The 23,023-nt window shown below is 35.8% G+C and overlaps 1 protein-coding gene across 3 annotated transcripts in view; it reads left to right on the top strand.

Annotated features, from left to right (window-relative positions):
• Window positions 1–23,023, top strand: part of SMAD4 (SMAD family member 4) — a 65,163-nt gene that overhangs the window by 23,287 nt on the left and 18,853 nt on the right. For all 3 annotated transcript variants that reach the window (XM_069103994.1, XM_069103993.1, XM_069103985.1), the window contains exons 2-9: window positions 3,281–3,663; window positions 4,328–4,502; window positions 4,847–4,876; window positions 8,760–8,972; window positions 12,825–12,944; window positions 13,036–13,152; window positions 13,932–13,982; window positions 22,749–22,932. In XM_069103994.1, coding sequence (XP_068960095.1) covers window positions 3,415–3,663; window positions 4,328–4,502; window positions 4,847–4,876; window positions 8,760–8,972; window positions 12,825–12,944; window positions 13,036–13,152; window positions 13,932–13,982; window positions 22,749–22,932 — 1,139 coding nt within the window. In that variant the 5' untranslated portion in view covers window positions 3,281–3,414. The remainder of the gene's footprint in view (window positions 1–3,280; window positions 3,664–4,327; window positions 4,503–4,846; window positions 4,877–8,759; window positions 8,973–12,824; window positions 12,945–13,035; window positions 13,153–13,931; window positions 13,983–22,748; window positions 22,933–23,023) is intronic.

Below are 23,023 nucleotides of genomic sequence, written 5' to 3'. Positions count from 1 at the left end.
ACTCTTTGAGCTGAGATTGGTCTTTTTTCAACCCTTTCCTTTCTCCAGCATTCACATGGTGCTTGGCATGCAACAGGCACTTAATAAATGCTCTTTGGTTGGTTTTTCAGGGCCAGTGTTTGTATTTATTTATATTTATACAGTTTTTGGACAAACTCCTTTCAAAACACTCTAGAACAGTTGTAAAACTTAGTTGGACTACAGGACTATTAAATAGTATGGGGATTTTGTCTTATAGAATGGTAAAAAAGTATGACTTTGTATTAAGAGTAAACTAGGTGATGCAGTTGATGGAGTGTTGGACCTAGAGCCAGGAAGACCTGAGATCAAATCCAGCCTCAGTCACTTAGTAGCTGTGGCAGGTCTGGCTTAGTTTCTTCGTGTCTAAAATGGGAATGATAATAACACCTACCTTCCAGGATTGTTGTGAAGACAAGATAGCATTTGTAAAGTGTTTTGCAAACTTAAAGCACTGTATGAATGCTAGATATTAAAAACAATTGAGAAAATGAGCAAGCATAGAACTTGACATAAGGAGAGCTAAGCTTGGTCCTTCTGAGTGCCATGAGAGCTGACATGTGTGTGGTAACATCTGTAATAGAACCAGACCGCCAGCATTTTGCAGAGACCTTTTCCATCAGCAACAATGTTAGAACCACCATATTTGGACACGATATTTCAGGTGTAGAGGTGGTTATGTGACTGAAGTGGAAATGTCTCTTAAGGTGAAGCTGGCAAGTGGATTCTGTGGAGGTGCCACAATTTAAAAATCATATTATGAGCAAGATCTGAAAGGTGAAGGAAAAAGATCATGACTGTTTCTTTACCAGAACATTTTTAAAATGCTATCAAAAAGATATTAACAATTAGCAGCCCATACTTTTTGCTTTATACCTATATGCCTACTTTCTCATCTCAATAAAATCTTTAGTGAGTCATCCATCCATTGAAGCTATTGTCACTAAAGCTATGAGACAGCCTGGGAAAATTTTGTATTTGATGTTTCTCAGCAGATCATATCCTTATGGTGACATAACTGATAGATATAGTTTCTATTGTGTTTCTTTATTGATTTTGAGAAAGCATTTGGCTTAGAATAAAATGCTGCTTTTTAAAGGCTTTGCTCAAAGTGTCTCTGGTACCAAAGTTGGATAAGTCTCCATAATGGATGTTTCTACACATAGTACTTTGTTCCACTAAGTATTGACATTTGGGCAAAATACTAAACAAAGTGAAAATGTGTTCACCAGATGTTTTTGGTTAATGTCTCAGGAAGGTGTCTTATACAAATTCCACACAAAGAATGTTGATAAACCCTCAATTGTTATTCTTCACAGATGACATCCTCATAATTTCCTGGAGCCTTGGAACGTGGCTCTTCAGAAATTTGTAATAATGTAGATTTGTACTAGATGTATGTTCCATTATATTAATCCATATATCTCTTATCTATTTGAGAGAAGTACTAGGTATGAGTAATGATCTAGGCCCAGAATTATTTAAGAGATCAAACTGATTGGCACATGGAAAACTGAAATATGGCACAGTGAACTTGCTACATGCCATTTGAAAAGAAGTTTCTTGATACCAGTATTCTTTGGGTGATGTTATGCATGTACACCTTCAAGTGACAGGCTATAATAATCTCAGGAGAACTAATATTACAAACAACTCAGGTCAGTGGTAAGATGTATGACATAGATCAGAATGAATGTCAACTTTCATGTTATAAGGGATGGCATGAATACGTGGAGTGAGGTAAATGACAGCCTAAAGTCAGTGTATGGCTGCAAAAAGAATGAAAGAAAACAAAATGGGACAATTCAAGTAATAACATTGTTACTTTTTAGATGCCAAAAGAATAAGAGGAAAATCTGTAATTGTTAACTAGTGGTAACTAACAGATTGGAGAGGGGTGTGTTCTGTATTGGTCAAAGTATATGCCCTTGTTTTTTTAAGTGAAATTTTGAAGAATTTGAAATTTTTTCCATTTGAAATGGCTAATTGTATTGATGGGTAGGAAACAATGTGTGGTGATAGTTAATTTTATTTTATTTTCTAGTGAATATTCTTTCCCTTTTGATTTAAGCCAAGAAGAAATAAACTTGTACTGAGTGGTTGATTATCTTTTTTCTTTACTTTTTAAAAATAAGTTTGCATCATCATAGTTTTCCCAAGTATTCGTCTCCCTCTCCTTCCCAGGAAGCTATCCCCTGTAATAAATTGTATTTTTTAGTGAGGAAGAAAAAAATCAGCACAACTGATCAATACATTGAAAAATTCTGAAAACACATTCAAGGTATAACACCTGTGAATCTCCACCTTCAAGAAGGCATGGGTTGGGAGTATCCTTTAATATATCTTAATTTTAATCCTGCTGAATCTTTATAATTTTGTTACATTTACTTTAATTTTTTGGTGGGTAGTTAGTTCTTTCCACTTATGTTATTGTAGTTAACTATTGCATTCGTGGCTCTGCTTACTGGACTGCATCAGGTCATGTTTCTTTGTATTTGTCATACACATCATTTCTTATAGGCACCATAATGCTCCATTACATTCAGGCATTTCAATTTGTTTTGCCATTTCCCCTTTGATAGACATCTACTTTGTTTCCAATTCTTAGCTATTATAACAAGTGCTGCTATAAATATTTTGGAGCTTATGGGAGTCTTTTTACCAGTGGCGTCCTTAGGGTATAAGCTGTCTCTAGTTCAAAGGGTATTGAATGGTTGATTATTAGGATTGTGTTTAAATCCTGCTCTCCAAATTATTATTAATCTTTTTTAATGACTTTAAAATGATTGAATTTAATCTTTGTTCTTGAGTTGTATTTTACTATTAAATTTTTTATTATGATCTTAAGTTTACCCAACCTCTACCAAAGACTAATTGAATAAGTTTTACAGTAAATACAATTAGTTAGTAGTAACAACTTGACAATATTGTCTTTCTGATAAGAAACATATTGTTTAAACATATTTAAATAATATGTTTCTTATATATCATATAAATAAAATATATTTAAACATATATTGTTTTTAAAAGCAGCAGGACGTTAGAATTGTAGCCTATAGTGGTCTTTGACTTGAAATTTTTAAAAATACTTTAAATATCTAAAAGCATCTAAACAAAAATCCCAAATTCTATAAGATCTGAATTGAGAGTTGAACTCCAAACTCATGAGAGCAGGTTTTGTGCTTCCTCACCATTACTTGATTAAAACCAAACAAAAAACAGCTTTACTAATCTCTCTTGTTCTCTCTCATATTTTTCCTAGGTTATCCTGTATACCACATGTCTTTAACTGTACTGCCTGTGGGTAGCTTTAGGATTTGTTCCTTGCTGCCTGAACACTATCAAAATCGCTTTGGGAATTTTGGACTTTTTTGATTCAAATAAAAACGGTAACAAATGGACAATATGTCTATTACTAACACACCCACAAGTAATGATGCCTGTCTGAGCATTGTCCATAGTTTGATGTGCCATAGACAAGGTGGAGAAAGTGAAACGTTTGCAAAAAGAGCAATTGAAAGTTTGGTAAAGAAGTTGAAGGAGAAGAAGGATGAATTGGACTCTTTAATAACAGCTATAACTACAAATGGTGCCCATCCCAGCAAATGTGTCACTATACAGAGGACATTGGACGGCAGGCTTCAGGTTAGTCTAGTGCGACAACCTAGTCGACAGCCTTACTCTTGTTTTTTAGGATGATTGATATTTCTATTCCTGTTATTATTTTGTTTTCTTAGTATAAGTTCTAAGATGTATTTATTACTATAGAATAAATTGTTAGATTCTCCCATTTCAAATACTGTTCCACTGAAAGACTGAAAGTTACAGGAATATATGCAAAGAAGATACTTTAATACTACAATTTAAACGGAATTTGAACTTTTTTTAAAACAACTTGTTTTTCTTTACTGTGTATCTTAATATCTTAGACTATTAGTTTAAAAAAGACATGCATCTAGCACTCGTATTATATTGAACACTAGAAAACTTTTCCCTTCTCTTTAACTTATAGACTAAGAAATTTAATACTGAGTTTATTTAATGGTCTTAGATGTTTTTATGAACAGTTTATTTCACGAGATTGTAAAATTAAGTGTTTTTATGTCATAGTCTCTCTTTGCCATTCAATGAGTTGTTTACCACTCGGATTTTATGGGTAGACTATCATAGTCTTTTAAGCCTAAAATTTCTCTAAGAGCATTATGAAATCTATTATCTATTTGAATTTGTATTTCAATACTTTAGACAGTTCTAGAATTTACGTTTATGATACACATTTTTTTAATTGTCTTATTTTAAAACTTCCTAGGTGGCTGGTCGGAAAGGTTTCCCTCATGTTATATATGCTCGTCTCTGGAGGTGGCCTGATCTTCACAAAAATGAACTTAAACATGTGAAGTACTGTCAGTACGCTTTTGACCTAAAATGTGATAGTGTCTGTGTGAATCCATATCATTATGAAAGAGTTGTATCCCCTGGCATTGGTAGGTAGACTGGTCCTTAACTAATGTGATTATTTATTGAAAGATTTAAGAGCATAGTACTTTTTAATTAAGTTAATGATTATAAGGTTAAAGCTATCTTAGTTGTGAATCAAAAATCTTATGTAATATTTAATTACTTAACATGAATCTGTCACTATTTAAATTTTTGAAACTTTATTTTTCAAAATAAGATTGTCTTACTGTATTGAATATGTATTTGGTGTTTGGTTTTGGTATTGTAATACATGATTATGAATTTTCAGATTTACTGTCTGGTTCCATGATGATAACATCTTTTCTCCCTTTTTTTCCTCTCTACTGTGCTCTCTCCTTTTCAACTTAAGATCTCTCAGGATTGACACTGCAAAGTTCTGGTGGGTAATCTGTTTTTAATGATTGTCTCTACTTCCTGTATTTTTTCCCTAGTTTGGCATTGGTTTTCTTGGTTAATAATATTAACAGGAACCTATTCTTTAAATAAATTTTGGATGTATCAATTGTGGGGAGGAAAGGGTTGAACCATTTAAAATGAACTATTTGTCATCTGAATTTGAATTATCCATAATCATTTACCAGTATTGACAACCCATACAAAGATCCTCCAAAGCAGTATGACAGAAGAATGCACATAGATGTGAATAGGCAAAGGGAAGGTGGATTTTAGGATTGAAGTTTAATGAATTAAAAGAAATGTCATAATATTACTTGTGGAAGAACTCCCAAGTAGTAGTTTTGAGGAGAATAACCAGTTTTCCAGTAAAAACCAGCTAGAATATTGCATTCTTAGAAATTACTTTAAAATAGCTATAGTAGTGATATATCATCTTCTGTTTCCCAAAATAACAGGTAATATTTTCATCACCATGTTTGATTTAAAATTTTAATTAAAATCAAACATTTTGCTAAATCAGTACTTATCCCATTTTAGAAAAAGCCAGTGTTAATCAAGAAGGTTAATCACAAAATTACTTGGGTTGTCTATAATTACTGTCTTAATGGCTGTGGCATTTTTAAAAAGAGCTTTAAAAAAGGGGGGGGGGTGACTAGGTAGCACAGTGAATAGAGCACCAGCCATGGAGTCAGGAGTACCTGAGTTCAAATCCACCCTCAAGACATTTAACACTTCTAGCCTTGTGAACTTGGGCAAATCACTTAGCCCCAATTATTCAGCCACCCCCCTTCCAGAAAGCAAAATAAATTAAAGTAAAAAATAGCTGTTATAGGCAGGGGTATCAGAGCCATGTTGAACAGATTCTAGAGAGAAGATGGTTAAATTTTCATTGTGAACATTTACATCTGTGAAATCCACAAACTATAAACCACAGCTTGATTTATTGTTTTGTTGAGTTTCTAGACTTGAGAAAATGGTGATAATACTGACTAAACTTAAAAATGTATCCTGGGCACATTTTTCTTTTTTAGAAACCTTTACTAACACACTCTTTACCTGTAGGTAGGAAAATTGAAACACAGATGGGCCATTTTTTACCTAGGCCTATAGAATGAGTCACTCAGTCATTGTTATGATTGGCAAGTGAGTTTGGCTTTAAGAACTGAAGTTTAGTTGCTTTTGAACCTGTTGCTAATGATGCTGTGGTCACGTTCAATTTGCACAAATAAACTTCTCTGTTCATGAGGATTATACTTCTCCCCCCAGAAGTACTCATATCACTAAGTACAATTCTAAGGGTATTGTCAGTAATTGATTTTTGATTTTCATGTTACAGTTGTGTTTTGTTATTCCAGGACAGATTGGACAAGTATAGGTAATTCATGTTTTAATGGTGACTCAGTGTTATCTTTTGTGAAATGGGGAGGAATCTGGAGTTAGAATCAGAAGTGGTTGGGGCAGCAAGGTGGCACAGTCAGTAAATAGAGAGAGCACTGACTCTGGAGTCAGGAGGACCTGAGTTCAAATCTGGCCTCAGACACTTAACACTTACTAGCTGTGTGACATTGGGCAAGTCACTTAACCCCAATTGCCCTGCATTCTCCCTTCCAACAAGGAAAAAAAAGTGGTTAAAAGACCTTCCTACCACTTACTAGCTGTGTTTTGCTTTCCTTCTCTGAGCCTCCACTTCCTTATTATCAAATGGTATAACAGTATGTACTAACTTATCTCATAGGGTTGTTGTGAGAGGGGGAAAAAGTACTTTGAAATCCTTAATATGCAGTATATGTAAATGATTGTCATTTGAGATCTGTACCTTTGATTTCTCTGGTGTGGAGTTGTGAAAACTTCCTTTACATTTGTAGATGGACAACTCATTTGTAATTTATGAGTAGCTTGGGGGCATTCAATTTAAGTAACTTGACCATGGCATATGAAGGCAAAACTTGAAGCCAGGTCTTGCTAATTCCAAAGTTTACTTATATCAGCCTACCTCCCAAAGCCTTTTATCTTTGTAATTTCTAAAAAAGTCCTTTCATCTCCTCAAAGGGATATATAACTTTTTTACTCACAAGGAGCCAACCATCTACCATGTTACCCATTGTAGATGCAATGTAGGAGCTTAATAGCTTTGAGGCTATATGCCTTAGGTTTTTCAAATCTACTCCCTACCCACCCCATGGTGTATATGATGATAGTGAATGGGAGGACCTAGACATCACTCACCAGTTGGTTTTTTCATTTGTGGAACAGGAGACTTGGGGCCTCTCACCAGTTACTCATATTATACCGTACTTTGCCTCCCTCTAGTGTTGGCCCTTTAAATGTTGCTTTCTGTCTTCTTTCTTTAAAGAACACATAAATCTTCTAAACCCGAACGAAGAAATTTAAAGACTATTCCATTTAGCTTCTCCACTGGAATTTCATTGGATGACTTGTTTCAGTGGTACTGTCTAGCTGAATCACTAGTGCCTATATGTAGTTTTAATATACTTAAATGATATTTGTAATTATCAAAGGGGAAATCTGGTGAAGACAATATAGATCTGAGATGCTGTGCTACCTCAGCTTTGGTTGAACCAAAAAAAAGTTCATTGTATGCTTCTCTTGGAAAATTATGACGATGCAGCTAGGAGTACACCTTGTCTTCTACAGCAGTGACTCATCCAGACCTTCCACCCCTCCCAGCATCCTTTCGAATGCTGTGTGATCTTCTCCCTGATACAGATACCCATTTCTTCCTTTCTTAGGTTTTAGAGTGGAGAAAAGTCTTGATAGGAAAGGAATGACCGTGAGAGGGAAAAGTAGGGCAAACTTGCATCTATAAAGAAAATTTTAAAAAGTCTAAATGTTTGTGGAAAATGTAATCTAAAGATTCAAAAACTAGGTAGCCCATTCAGCTCCATTAAAAAAAAAAACATATCTAGGGAGCTGTTTTTCATTGAATTGTTCTTCGTACTGTAAGTTTATCGTGTCCGTATTTAGCTTCTAGGAAGAAGTATTGGTTTGACCTCTCTGTTACATAGGGGCTCTGTGACTCCCAGAGGGTATACTGGTAACTGTTTACTAACTGGTTCTGCAGAGTAAGTACCACATCTAAGTTTCGTCTGCATTAGTAACATATTCTCTATCATTTTTTAAGTCTAGACAATCAACAGAACAATAAATGGAGCCATGATTTGTAGCATTTCCCAGATGTAAATGCTCACATTGAAAATTTAACATTTTGCTCAGTGACTCTACCACACCCCTGCAGTAGTTATATCTGAAGTTTTTTAGGTTTAAAGAAAAAAAAGTTATGTATCTGTTACTTTATTTGACAGAAGAGATATCAGGTGTTGATATTACCTTTCTTCTCCAGTAAATAATAATGCAAAGTATATATTTCTCTTGTGGATGTGGCTTGAAAAATTGGGCTTTGTAACTGGAAGAAGAAAAATGTTTTCCCAAACTTCATGACTTGTGTCATTTTAACACTAAAACATATTTTTCTTCTGGTGGTAGCTGCTAGTCTATTAATTAGATAAATTTTGGTTTTCTTTTGTTGCTCAGGAGTCTAAAAGTAGCTTTAATAGGATTTATCATTGAAGTGCTGGATCACGGCTTACTTACAGTGTGCCATACCTTTGAGATAGTAAAAAGCTTCAGGGTATCCCATACATCAGGCAAATGGTCTATACATTGGTGATACCTGATGCCTTCCCATATTCAAAGGAGTAAGTAATAATTAAATAAGTAATCTCCCCTGAGATTCCTAATTAGGGTTAGGATTTTTACTGCAGGAATTTAATAGGTTTTTTTAAATGCTTATTACACTGTTTATTTTATTTTGATAGGATTTTAAATTTGTTTAACTTTTAATACAGCTCCATCCAGTATGTTGGTGAAGGACGAGTATGTTCATGACTTTGAGGGACAGCCATCATTGTCCACTGAAGGACATTCAATTCAGACCATACAGCATCCACCGAGTAACCGGGCATCTTCAGAGACATACACCAACCCAGCCATGTTAGCTCCATCGGAGTCTAACACTACCAGCACCACTAACTTTCCCAACATTCCTGTGGCTTCCACAAGTGAGTGATATACGAAATGAGGAATCAGCAAATTAAAAAAACCTAACCTAGATTATTCTTGTGTAATTATATTTTCCATGTGAAGTCCAGGAAATTAAAATGAAAGAATGGCCATGGTATCCTTAATTAGTACTTGCCCACCTAACAAATGTCCATTAGTCTATGGATTGATCCTGGAAAATAAATTAAAGTTTATAATTCAGCCAAAGGTATTTATAAATATTTGTAGGACTACATTTGAGGGTTGAATTTTGAATTACAGCTTTGTATTAATGACCCTATTAATAATGCAAAATGTTGGAGGCAAGATATTAAGAAGTCTCAGGATTTTAAATGTGTTTTTTTTAAAGAATATTTTTTTACTGTTCAAATCTGTTAACTGTTTTGATGTTATTTATGATTATAGAAATATTAACAATGAACTGATACAGTGTTTTAATTTGCTTTTTATTATTTGGGAAAAAATCATGATTACTCAGTAATGTATATTAACAGGGATCTCAGCTCTCCCCAAAAAACATACTTAAGAAAAATCTAGCTGATTTTGACAGATTTGTGAAATACAGGTACCTCCTCTATAGGTGATAGTCTAGTGAAATTGAATATGAAATGAAATTCTCTTTAAATTTAATTCTGTGCTTACACTAGTTCTGTCTTAAGAATGGGAAATGAGAAATGATGATGGAATTTATAAGAAAGTTATTACCAAGGGCATGGCCACAATGATTTAAGTTGTGTTTGTTATCATGGCTTTGCAGTTAGCATCCCTACAGGTAGAGAAGCAAGAAAAGAACACATTATCTAAAACATAGCAGGCGTCCCTCTGTTAGAGGCCATCCTCTGGTCAGGAGAGCGACACTGCTTCTAGCAGCAGTTCACCCATTCAGGATAAAAAGTAAAAAAAGATTATCTTTGGAATTATTAAGGTGCTAAAATGCTGCATGTGTGAGTTTTCAGGTAACATTGAATTTGCTCCCTTATTTATCAGCAAGTCTACTAATTCACTTATATAGTGGGGTTTCTATATATTGAAGGATCAAAATAAAACTTAAAAGTAGAGTGTGTTGTGTAACATCCCTTCTTCTGCCTCCACTCACATATCTGATCTACCTCATTAAATAAGAAAGTTTGCAAATTGAATGTGCCCGTACTTCGTTATTCTGAGTCAGCTAGTGTTTGTTAAACCCCTTTTATGTGTCAGGCACCGTGTTAAAAACTGGGGAGAAGAAGAAAAGCCAAAAACAGGCCCTGCCTCACTTTTATAGTGACTGGACCATAAAACCCTCAGATGTGGAGCAGTTGGGTCCTGCTGGAGAACTAGAAGAAATGCAGTATGTGAGGAATAGTGACGTTTGCTGACAAACTTTTTTTAATAGTTTTTTCTCCCTGAAACCATTTGCTTCTTAATTGAGTTGGTGAATTATATGAAGAGAAAAATTCTAGGAATTATAACAAGGGATGAAGAATATGCTCATGTGGATCTTAAAACAAAAGCTATTTAGATGAAACTTATAAGGAAATACATGAGAAAATAAGAGGAAAAATGATCTCTTTCATAGGCCTAAAATGAATGTCATAAAATTAAAGCATCCAGACAACAAGCAGTAGAGAAATCTTTACTAATTATTTGAACATAGACTTTTTAAGCATTTCAGTTCCTTCTAAATATCAAGTGAACGTCAGTTAATGCTATTCTTGTTATGTACTCTTTCTTTCCAGTGGGGTAGTTGAAGAATTAAGCTTTGGGAGGAAACAAAGTAGCTTTTTTGCCTATTGGGATGTAAAAATTTCACTTGGATTTTAATTTTTTTCTTCATACTGTTGAAATGTTTCTTTACTTAAAGAAAAAGTACTGATATTATTTCATTTTATAGGAAGAATATTTTCCTCTTTTTACCTTGTGAATTTAATCACTTGAGATTGAAAGAATGGTTTCTGGCACGGGGAGGGAGAATGTTCTGTGTTTTGACACTTTGAACAATATGACCTTTCATTCTCAGTCTACACAGAACTTTGATTTAGTTGAGTAAAAAACACCAGAGGGTAAGGAAATTATAAAAATTATAAAAAGGGCCGGGTGGCTAGGTGGTACAGTGAATAGAGCACTTGCCCTGGAGTCAGGAGGACCTGAGTTTAAATCCAGCCTCAGACACTTAACACTTACTAGCCATGTGACCTTGGGCAAGTCACTTAACCCCATTTGTCCTGCCTTTCCCCCTCCAAAAAAAAAAAGGTAAAGTAAAATTCAATGGCTACTCAAATATGAATAGTAAATTTTTTTTTCTTGATTCAAGTTTTGAGCCTTTTTTAGTGCCCTCCCCCATGGTACTAATACAGTGTGTGTTTCAAAGAGTCCTCTTTTATTCCACCTTTTAATAATCTAGATAGTAATTTCAATGTACAAAGCAGACCTGTAGGTTAACATTGTATTTTGCTGGAGAGGATTACCTCTGGTAACCAGTCACCACTGGTGTATCCTTTTGGTGACAGGGCAAGGTAAAATCTTGGTAGTTCTTCTTTAGCATCACAGCTTCCATCATCTAGATCAAAATATTTAGGGTGAGGTCTTTTAGGGTAGAAAAAACCTGTACTGGAAATAACTTGTTTTCAGGAAATGGACACAGAAGAGTATAGTGATCTTTTTAGTATTGAACTGCTTTAAGTCCAGAAACACAGTAAAATTCCTGGAAAAGGGGTGGCTAGGCTAGGTGGTGCAGTGAGTAAAGCACCGGCCCCAGAGTCGGGAGGACCCGAGTTCCCTTCCAGCCTCAAGACACTTAACACACAAAAAAACTGGCTGTGTAACCTTGGGCAAGTTACTTAACCCCAATTGCCCTCCAAAAGGCAAAACAACACACAAAAAACCCCCCCAAAAAATTCCTGAAAAAGAATGAAATGAGAAGACGTAGTTCTTTTTTTCCTTTTTAAATGTACATATCAGCCCTTAAAATAGTCTGGTGTAGTCAGACTTAGTCATGTAGTTTAAAAGCAACTGCTGTTAGCGGCCCCTTTGTAGGAGAGTAAGCCATGAGTCGTAATCTTAATCTCTTTTCTCTTCTACCTTTCCTTATCTCCCCTTAGAAATAGTTCCTCTCTTTATCTCTCTCCAAAACCTTGCTATAGCTTTCTTAGCAGCTCTGAGTCCACGGACTCCAACAGCTTTTTCCCTATAGCTTGACTTCTCCCACTTGCCCCTAGTTTCTATTAGACAACTTTAGTGCTAACCCCAAACTATGCCATTATCATTAATCTAGTACCAGCAAAATATTTAATCCTCCTAATATTCTTTCATAGTTTACCCAACCACTCTGAAACAGAAAACAAAATCAGAATTTTAGAAGAGTTAATTTGTCAGTTTTCAAAGTGGAAAATTGGCAACTCAGTACACAGTTTCCTTGGTCCTGGGACTTTGTGGAGTTCTATTCAGAAGAGTCCTGAGGAAACTGGAACAGATGGCCAGGTGTGGATCAAGGAGCAAGCTGGCGAGCTTCTAGAGGGGTTATCAGAATGGATCAGGTACGGCGGATAACAGAGGGGCTGGGAGGATTTTTATGGCATTTGGACTATAGTAATAGATTTTTTTTTTAAGCATTCTGAATAAATAGGCTACCATAAGTTATTCCAAATGTTATATAATGTAAAACTATCTTTTTTTTATTAAATAGCTAAAGCAGCACTTGATTTGTGAGGGTTTTCTCTCCCTGTTTTTATAGTGGTGATTATCAGTAGAACTTTTTTGTATCCTGAAAGAACAGATAAATTACAGTGTTAAAAATAGATCTTTTATTCAATATAGAAAGTGATGACAAATAATTTTTTATCTTGTAAACATAAAAATTGTTGTTTCTCCAGGTCAGCCTACCAGTATATTGACAGGCAGCCATAGTGAAGGACTTTTGCAGATAGCTTCAGGACCTCAGCCAGGACAGCAGCAGAATGGATTTACTGCTCAGCCAGCTACTTACCATCATAGTATGTACATGGTTGTTATTGTTCTTTAAAACTCAGATTCTTGAGAAAATAGGTAATATCTAAATTAATCCCTTTGGATCTTAATTTTTAGACAGTACAACCACCTGGACTGGAAGTAGAACTACAGCATATACGCCTAATATACCTCACCACCAAAATGGTCATCTTCAACATCATCCGCCTATGCCACCCCATCCTGGACATTACTGTAAGCTGCTTTGGGGATTTTGTTTGTTTGTTTTGATACAGGATGTTTTCTTAAACTTTACTTCTCAATCATGGGATTTTTAAAAAATTGACTAAAACACCTATAATTTTGTTTTGCTAAACAACTACCTTTTGACATTTTGCTTATGTTTAATAGTTCTAAATTTATGTCCTGTATCAAGACATATATTATTTACACTATTAATTTCCATTCATTTTATTGTTTTGTTAATGGTCTTTGTCTTTTTCATATTATTTATGTATGTGCTACCACCTGGATGGTAAGATCCTGGAGTGCAAGGGGATAATTCTCTGTGCATCATCAACGTAGGATGAGACTTAAGAAAGGACTACCAAGATGTATTTCTTGGACCTAGGACAGATTTGATTGAGAAGCACATTTCCAGCAAAGCCCTCAACCAAATATCAGTAAGACCTGGAGGAGCAATTAGGATCAATCTTAACAAGCATGTGAATATTTAAAGACTTCCACAGTTGATCTTTTATCTTTCAGTAAACTTAAGTTTAGAACTGACTTAAATTATTTAGATCATTCTTTGTGATTAGTCATTAGAAAAAATATAAAGGAACAAAATTCAAATCTCTTAAAATATTTACTCAGTACTGAAACAAATTTAGTTCTTGGAAATATATTGTCAGCTTAGATAAAGCCCTAAGCATCTTTAGAAGGACTATGACTTATACACAAGAAAGGATTATTCAGAGTTTTAGACTCCAGGGGAAATTAATGGTGTTGGAATTTTGTTATTGTTTCTCTAGGGCCAGTTCACAATGAGATTGCATTCCAACCTCCCATTTCTAATCATCCTGGTAAGTATATTTTTAAATATATTCAGTTATTTTTATGGTTTTAAAAAGGCTCAAATATATTACGTGATTAATAGGCTCACAGAAAAATAAAAAATTTTACCCACTTTCTGTTAATGGATATTTTTTTTTTTACTTTATGGTAGAGGAATGGTTTCTTAGCTGACATAAATTATTATTCTATGCAAGATCACCTTGGTGCATTTCAGACTGCCTTTTTTTTTTTAAATTCAAAAGAATAGAGAAGAGGGGTTTCTACAAAATAACTAGTGAGTAAATGTGTGTGACAGGTCAGACATGGATAAAGTTCATAGTAGTGGAAGAGCATCTTTCAGAGTAGAGTGGAGAGACAGATATAGTTTAAGAACAAAGAAATATTTTGAAGTGGTCACTGAAAAGCAGAATCTGACATATTTTACTTTCTTAGACTCGATGAGGTAGTAGTTCTCATGAAAATTCAAGAAACTCAGGTGGCTAGGTGGTGCAGTGAATAGAGCACTGGCCCTGGAGTCAGGAGGACCCGAGTTCAAATGCGGCCTTAGACACTTAACACAAAAAAAATAGCTGTGTGACTTTGGGCAAGTCACTTAACCCCAATTGCCTTCCAGAAAGCAAAAAAGAAAATTCAAGAAACCTAACTGGAATTTGTCTTGTTTTAAGCTTTATTGATAAAGTTTTATTTAAAGTTTTCTTGCACCACTGTCATTGCTCAGTATCTTCCCATCCCAGAGGCCCTCCCTTATAACATAGGGGGTTAAGCAAAACCAATCCATTCAACAACAGAATCTGACGGCATATGCATAGCTGGACATCTATATAGTAGTTCCCCACTTTTACTGAGAAGGAAGAGATATTTTATCATCTATCTCTGGATCAGTATTGCTAACTAAAACTTATTGCTAAATGAAATAAAAATGTTTCCTTTTGAAGAGTTGTAGATGCAAGTAAATATTTTGAGTGGTGCAAATCCTCAACAGGAATTTGTTGTGCAGCGTTCCCAACTCAGCCTCTGTGTCAAGATCTCCGCTTTGGCTAGACCCATAGGCCCCTTGGGCAGCTGACTTCTGGACCTCTTAAATTGTTCATCTGTCTGATCTAGGCTAAGATAAAGCATCTGCTTTCTAGGTCTGCTTTTTCTCTTAAGCAGCTGGCTTGGTGGTGGTCATACAGGATCGGCTTGACTTGCCATAAAGTTCCTGTGCTTTCCATAAATGGATTTTGAATAGGTTCCCAGGTTTGTTTGTTTTTTTATTTGTTTTGGACTGAACTTGTCATTTCATTTGCATAGGGAACTCCTGTTTAGGACACTGTACAAATGCAGGTAGATACCTCCTTTGTAGTATTAGGACTTGGAGCATGGCCTAGGGGGTACAGAGAAGTCAAGGGATTTGCCACCACCTAATTTTTTTATTCTAGCTTTCTTCTTGTTGTCAACCTCATCTCCTTCAAACTAGTACAGAGAATACTGTACTAGGAAATTAGGAGAGGCCCTATCTACTCTAGGATCTGCTACTAATTAGCTATGTGATCAGTTTACCCAGGACTTCACTTCTACCATGGGTAATATTAAAGAAGTTGAACTAGATGATCTTTAAGATCCCAGACCCCATTCAACTCTAAAGGGGTCTATTGAAATAAAATACTCTTTTGGGTTAGGATTGCTGACTGAAAAGATGGACCAGACTTGTATATGTATGTGTGTATGTGTATAGATGTACGTAGATATCTGGTACATATCTGTGTGTCTACGCTCTGCAGCCATTGTAGTCTTCTAAATTATTTCCTCATCTCCTGGTTCCTTCTCTGCTACATGTAAACATTCCCAGATCTCACTTATCATCCTCTCAAGCTGTCATCTCATATCACTCCTCTCTTTCAAACCAGATTTCTTTAAAAATAAAATAAGATATCATCTATACTAGTTGCCTCCACTTTTTTTCTCTCTCATTTTTCAACTGCTTATACTCTGGTTGGAGCCACTCGGAAGTGTTGCAAGCTGCATTTCATTATGTTTTTAAAATTAAATTTAAAAATTGTTACATTTTAATTTCCCAACTGACTCCCTCCTACCTCCCCACTGGTGGCCCAATTAGAGCAGACCACCATCTCTCTCCCCCTCTATCTTGCTCTTGCGTGCATACGTGTGTGTGTGTGTGTAAAATTGTACTATACATACTTATATTTCTCAGTTCTTACTTTTTAGTGTCTGAGGCTGGATTTGAACTCAGGTCCTCCTGACTCCAGGGCCAGTGCTCTATTCACTGCGCCACCTAGCCACCCCCCTCCTATTCTTTCTATATACTCCTTTCCCTTAACTCCTTTTCTTCCTCTTTCTCTGATGGATGAAATTTATTTCTGAACCCAACTGTGTGTGTGTGTATATATGTGTATATATATGTGTGTGTAAAGTCCTTTGATCCATATGATCTATGTGATTCAAATGTTACCTACTACTCACCCCATTTCCTTGTATAGAATTCTACTTGCATACTCCATTTATATAATTTTCCTCATTCTTCCTCTTTCCCACCACTTCCCAGTGTATTCCTCTTCCCATCTTTTTCATTCTTTTCAGATGAACAAAGTGTAACAAATCAATTCTAGGTCCTGTGTCTAATTAGACTCCATCTTTGACACAACACCCTCCACCCCTGCCATGATGATAGAATTCTGAGGGAATGTATGTTTCATTATCTTTCTTCCCCTTAAACATTCCATAATTTCCCCTGTTTAACACTTTAAATATATTTAAGTTTTCTTATAAACAGCATTTTATTGAATTTTCTTTCTGATTGATTTTGCCACTCTCCTGTTTCATGAGTAAATTCACGTTTACAGTTTTTATTGTTTGGGTCTATTATTCCCTTCCAGCGTAGTTTCATAATACAGTGGAAAAAACTACCAACAGTTGGCTAATTGACGTTACAATTAATGGCAAATGACTTTTTCTCACTTCTCATCCTTTTTTACCTCTCTGCAGCCTTTCACACTGCTGATCACCCTCTTCTTGTTAGACTTCTCTAGGTTTTCTTGGTTCTTCTTCCACCTGTCTGACTGATTCTTTTCTGTACCCTTTGCTGGTTCTGCATCTGGGTCATGTCAGCACACCACAGATGTAATACCCCAAAGCTCCGTCCTCGGTCCTCTTCTTTTCCAGGTGATCTCATCACCTCTAACAGATTCAGTTATCTCTGCACATGTGATTTTCATATCTGTTTATCAAACCCTACCTTCTCTCTTGAATTAGATGTCTTATAGTCATGTCAGATTATGTTCAAAATATAACTCATTATCTTCCTTTCTGAAACTTTTAACTATTGAGGCTACCACCCTTCTCAGTCACCCAGATTTACAAGCCAAACTGTCATCATTATTCCTTACTCTTCATCTCTTCTCAGTCTCCGTATCAAATCCGTTGACCGTTCTGCCTTACCAGCATCTCATGCCATCATCCTGATGCAGGCCGTCATCCCCTTTAGTATGGACTCATATTACTTTTCCTGCTTCAGTTTCTCTCAGCTGTAGTCCATCATCCATGCAGCTGTCAGGATCCTTTGATGTTCATATGCCTTCATAACTTAGTTCCTAACTTAGTTAACTTTCTGATCTTGTGCTTAACGTCCCTGCACATACTCTATGATCCAAGTGATAGTGGCATCTGTGCTACTCCTCAAACAAGATACTTCCATCTTTCAACTCTGTGCACTTAGAATGACCATCCTCTGTGCCTACAATTTTCTCCTTCATCTGCATCTCCTGGCTTCATTCAAGGCTCATCTAAAATCTGCTCTATCCCTGATCCCCTTTGATTCTATTGCCTTCCTTCTGAGGTTACCTTCAATTTATCCTGTATATGTCTTTCTTGTACTTGGTTGTTTACATATCATCTCCCTCTTATATTGGGAGCTTCTGGAGGCCAGGGACTAGTTTTGCCTTTCTTTGTACCCCTGGCACTTAGTGCTGTGCCTGGCACATAAGTACTTAATAGGTGTTTATTGACTTAACACTGGAGTCAGAGGACCTTCGTTAAAATACTGCCCCTGACTACCTGTATGATCTTGCAGAAGTCATTTAACTTCTCTGGACCTCAGTTTTCTTATCTGTAGAATGAGGGAATTGGACTAATTGGGTTTCAAGGTGCCTTTTATCTCTAGATCTATGATATAAGGAAAGTATATCTTATGTCTTTTCTCCATCAGGATGAATGTGAGGAAAGAAAAGAAATTAATTCAGTAGTAATAATCTATATTTTGAACCATATAATCTCAATCCTCTTCACCCTCTTTTTATCATTGATTCTTGACTTTGCTTTTTCTTTTTGTAATACCCCCTTCATTCTCTGCTACCCATAAACATGTTTGTGTCTCCCCCATCCTTAAAAAAATATTCATTTGATCCTTCTATCCTTGCTATTTCGTATCATTTCTATCCTTTGTAGCTAAACATCTCAAAAAGACCATCTACAGTTGGTGCCTCCATAGTAGGCACTTAATAAATGTTTATTGATTAATTTTGTTTTTAGTGATGCATTACCCAGTTCTTATACCTTATTGAACTCACTTCTTCTGTCTTGCTCAGTTCCATATTTCTACACTATCTATTCCCCATTCACAATTTATTCATAACTTTGATCAGTTAAGAATAAAGTTCATGAGATTACTACTCCTTCCCCCTGCATCATCTCCATGCTTAATTCTTCCCTTTTCTTTTTCAACCCTTCACTAATATGTATCTTTTCCCTCCCCTTTTTTTCTCTCTTAAAATCAAATTAAGTTAAAAACATGAAACACAACCAGATGAAACACAATAAAAATCTTTTATTTTTGTTCCCTTTGACCATTGAAGATGGTGAGATCATGAAGGGATAATAATCTCTTCTCCTTTTAGTAGGATGTAAGGATTTATCACTTTTTAGCTCTCAAAATTGCTTTCTTTTTTAGATTTCTTTTCTAAATTTGCATTTTACTGTGTAATCTAACCGGATTGCTTCAAAGTCATTGTTCTTTTTAGGGAAATATGGTTTTTGTAGGTTTTTTTCCCCCTCAATTCTAATGAAGGGTAAGTTAGTCTTGGTTGTAGGTTTTTTCTTTTCCATTTAGATATGTCTTATTCCAAGCTTTATATTTGCTGTATGGTCTTGTTATCCTTACTATTTGGTGCTTATATTCTTATATATTTGTTTTATAGTCTTGTATTAACTTTACTGTAGTTCCTTGCTACTTGGTTTTTGTGGCTGCTTATATTTTTTTTCCTTTGACTTGGAAGTTCTGGAGTTTCATTATAACATTTCTGATTTTTTTTAATTTGAGGTTTCTTTGAAGTGGATTGGCTTTGTAATTCTGGAAGGATTTCATTTATGGTACCCAGGTTTTTTGTCATAGTTCTCAGGGAACTCTGATTTTAAAATTCTTTCCTGCTCTTCTTTTTCAGAACAGTTCTATTTATTCTTGTTTTAATTTTTTCAGTCTTTGTTGTAATATTTTCCGTTATTGAATTTTTTAGTTTTCTGTTTTAAAGGCTGTCCACTACTTGGGTGAAATTTTCCATCTTTTGTTATAAGCTGTTTGTTTTCCTCCTGGTTCCCCCCCCCCCAAGAACTCTAAATATCCTTATCAGTTGCATAATTATTTTCTTCCAGAATTTTAGCATGTAGTCTCTTAACTCATAGTTTTAACTTCAGTTTGCCTGTATCTTTGAAGATTTCATCCCTTGGCTGTATTACATCCTCCCCTCGCCATCTTTTTCTATATCTGCATTTGCTGGAGTTACTGCCACTCAGTGAAGGACTGGGGGGGTAAGATGGCTAGCAGTGAAGTCCTCCTTAGGACTAGAGTGAGACGACTGACAGTCCTGGTCCACAGTAGCTTTTGGGCCCTGTCTTTTTCAGCCTTCTTACTTTGGGGACGTGGTAACCTGGTCCTGGGATCCTCGTCTCTGTGTTCTGCCTACCTCCTCAGTTCCAGGGTGGAGGGTGCACATTCGCACACACATAAAGTTGTGTTCTCTCTCTCCCTCCTCTTTATGGTCTGGCAAACCCTGACCTTGCACATGATATTCCCATCTCTCTACTTCCTACCTTATCACTGACCGATCCCCTTCCCTGGAACACTCTCCCTCGTCACCTCTATTTCCTTGCTCTATCTAACCTTTTCCAAGACCCAGCTCAAATATCATCTGGGCAAATTGCCCTTGAATGTGTTCCCTTCCCTTCCTCTGAAAGTTCTTACCTTCCTTCAGGACTTACCTCAGGTGCCAGTTCTTACCTTTCCTTACTTCTCCAGATTGTCCTTCAGCTATTAGAACCCTCCTGAAATTATTCTGTACTATTTTATATACTTTATGTTTATTAGAAAATTTTCACACATGGTAAATATTTAAATTAAATTGAATTGTGTTATCACTTAAAACCGCAAAGCTCTGTAAAAACCAATAGATTGCTAAGACCTGCTTATTTCAAACAACATTCAATAGTATAGCATTCTAGTCCATTCCTTTGAAGTTTATTTAACGTATAGGTTATTCCTTTGAAGTTTGTTGATTTAACGTATAGGTATCACATTTTTTGGAGAAATGATGACTCCATTTTGGTGAAAGAATGAAATTTATTCCTTCCTGCAAAAAAAAAAAAATCTTACATTAGGAAAAAAATCAACTGTAGAAATGATTTAAAAGTTCATCTGAGGCTTTAGGGGTTTAGTTTTACAGTATTAAGTCAATAGCATGCTCTTACTAACAAAAAGCTGTTACAGGCTAATAGAAGATGATATTTAAGAATAAGGAGAATGGTAGTACTTCTGTCTTCTTCCCTAGTTAGGCTATATCTCTTTAACTTGAGTGTCTCCAGAGGAAGAGGATGCAAAAGGGACAAAAACCATGATCAGTTGAACAATTAATTCATTTATTTATTTTCAGTTGAACAATTTAAGCAGAAGTGGTGTTAGAGTGAGAGTCTTTATCTTGGATAACAGAAGACTTAATAATAGAATGCCAGAGCCAGAAAGGACCTAGTTCCTTGTAGTTCAGTCCCCATTAAAAAGGAAACATGGTGTAGAGAAAGTAGGTCATTTCTCTAAGATCATAGCTAACAAGCAACAGTGTCAGGATCCAAATCCAGGTTTTCTGATTACAAATCCCTTTGCTCCAATAGCTAGAGGAGTGTATAGCATATAGTATAGTGTCTCTTATATAGAAGAATGAGTCTTGCTCTCTTTGAGTCCAGACGGCGTACCTAAGCAGATGTTACAGAGAGGTAGATTTCAGTTGAGTATAACAAATACGATGAAATGGACTGCTCTCAGTGAGGTTGTTCCAAAATCATTCAAGTAGTTCTGGAGACTGCTGATCTTGACCAACAGGGAGGAATGTGACGGGACTTCCTATAAGACTTTTTCCTCATATTAGTCATCCCATTTCTTCTAGAAGTTAACAGATTTTTCAGTTAACTGAGGTTAACTAGCAAAGCCCAATAAAGGCAAGACCACACTAGCCATAACTTCGCTTTTAACCACAAAGTAGCCTTCAGGATCTCCCAACACTATTGCTGATTGAAAAAGTATTTTTTTTTTATATTAGTCTTTACTGGAGGCAAGGAAGAAGGATAGGTCATTTGTACTTTCAGTCATTTGTTTTTTAGTAGTTTGATTCAGTGTTAAGTGCAGGATGATTATAATATTACATGTGAATATTAAATAAGTGATAGAAAAGGCTAGCTTGGAACAAAAATTTTGAATTTCTACTCTGTGATTTCCCAAATTTTTGAATTTTTTTTTTTACTGGATTCTACTGAGCCAGTCTCTAGCCTGAGAATGACAAAGTGCCAGTAATCAGCTAACTGTTTCATTAATTAGTTTGATTATGAGGAACAGATTTGAAAATTGGGAATTCTGGTCAGAGTTATACCTTGCTGAAGTGAAGACAGATATTATATACATAAATCACAAGGGGGAAGGGAGGAGGGCAGGTGGATTACAAACAGTTGTTCCCAGGGTCAGAGTGGTTTCCCATGACAAACCCACAAATGGAAGACGACACAACAATTCTAGAGTCCTGTGGGAGCAATATTGCTTGGATCCATGGCGGGGTTGTTGTTACTTGGTGGGTCTTAGGGCCAGAGTTCTGTGATGGGAACGGGTTCTACAATCTTTGATTCCCTTCACTTCAGGTATGCGAAAGGATGCCAGTGATTGTGAGCTCTCTCACAAAAGAGGCAGTTCTGAAAAGTCTATTCTATTAGTATATTCATTACACATATCATAGTGATTGTAAAAATCATAATTCCCTCCACAAATGCTTAGGCTTACTTTATTCTAAGAAATATTTTCAGGGCCTTCTAAAAAAGGGTTAAAAGCACTTTCATGTAATTATTTGGCATCATTTTGGTAAAATAATTTCTTTAGCTCTCTTTCATTTTAGGCGTGTTAGCTATTAGTTCATTTACCACCTAGATATAAGGACATGCATCTTCTCTATTCTTCATAACTTATTAGAACAACAGGTATGGTGCTCTGTACACAGTGGATACTCAATAGTTTTACAAAACCATGCTTGTCTGAAAACTTAAAAAAAGCTTTTGTTTATGATCTGAAAAGCTAAAAATGCCTGCTTTTTTGTGTGCTGCTAATATTCTTTCCTTTAAATAGATTTTATAGTGGTCCACAAGCTCTGTCAGGAAGAGTTTTAGCTATAATTACTTCACAGATGTGGAAGTCATTCCAGTATCTCTTTGTTTATGCTCACAATTCTCTTTCTTCCACTTGTTTTCTCCTACAGCTCCTGAATATTGGTGTTCAATTGCTTACTTTGAAATGGATGTTCAGGTAGGAGAGACATTTAAAGTTCCTTCAAGCTGCCCAATTGTTACTGTCGATGGATATGTGGACCCATCTGGAGGAGACCGATTTTGCTTGGGTCAGCTCTCCAACGTTCACAGAACTGAAGCCATTGAGAGAGCAAGGTAACATGGCAAAAATGAATGTGAATATATGGGCAAAATAAGACTTGTTCTTGTTTTTTCTAAGGCATACATTCTATATATATTATATGGG

The sequence above is a fragment of the Petaurus breviceps genome, unplaced genomic scaffold, assembly GCF_028583685.1.
Source record: "Petaurus breviceps papuanus isolate PSGF00001 unplaced genomic scaffold, PetGlider_PUasm1.0 131, whole genome shotgun sequence".
Lineage (NCBI taxonomy): Eukaryota > Metazoa > Chordata > Mammalia > Diprotodontia > Petauridae > Petaurus > Petaurus breviceps.
The sequence above is the reverse complement of the archived record's forward strand: the minus strand, read 5'-3'. Positions and strand labels throughout refer to the sequence as shown.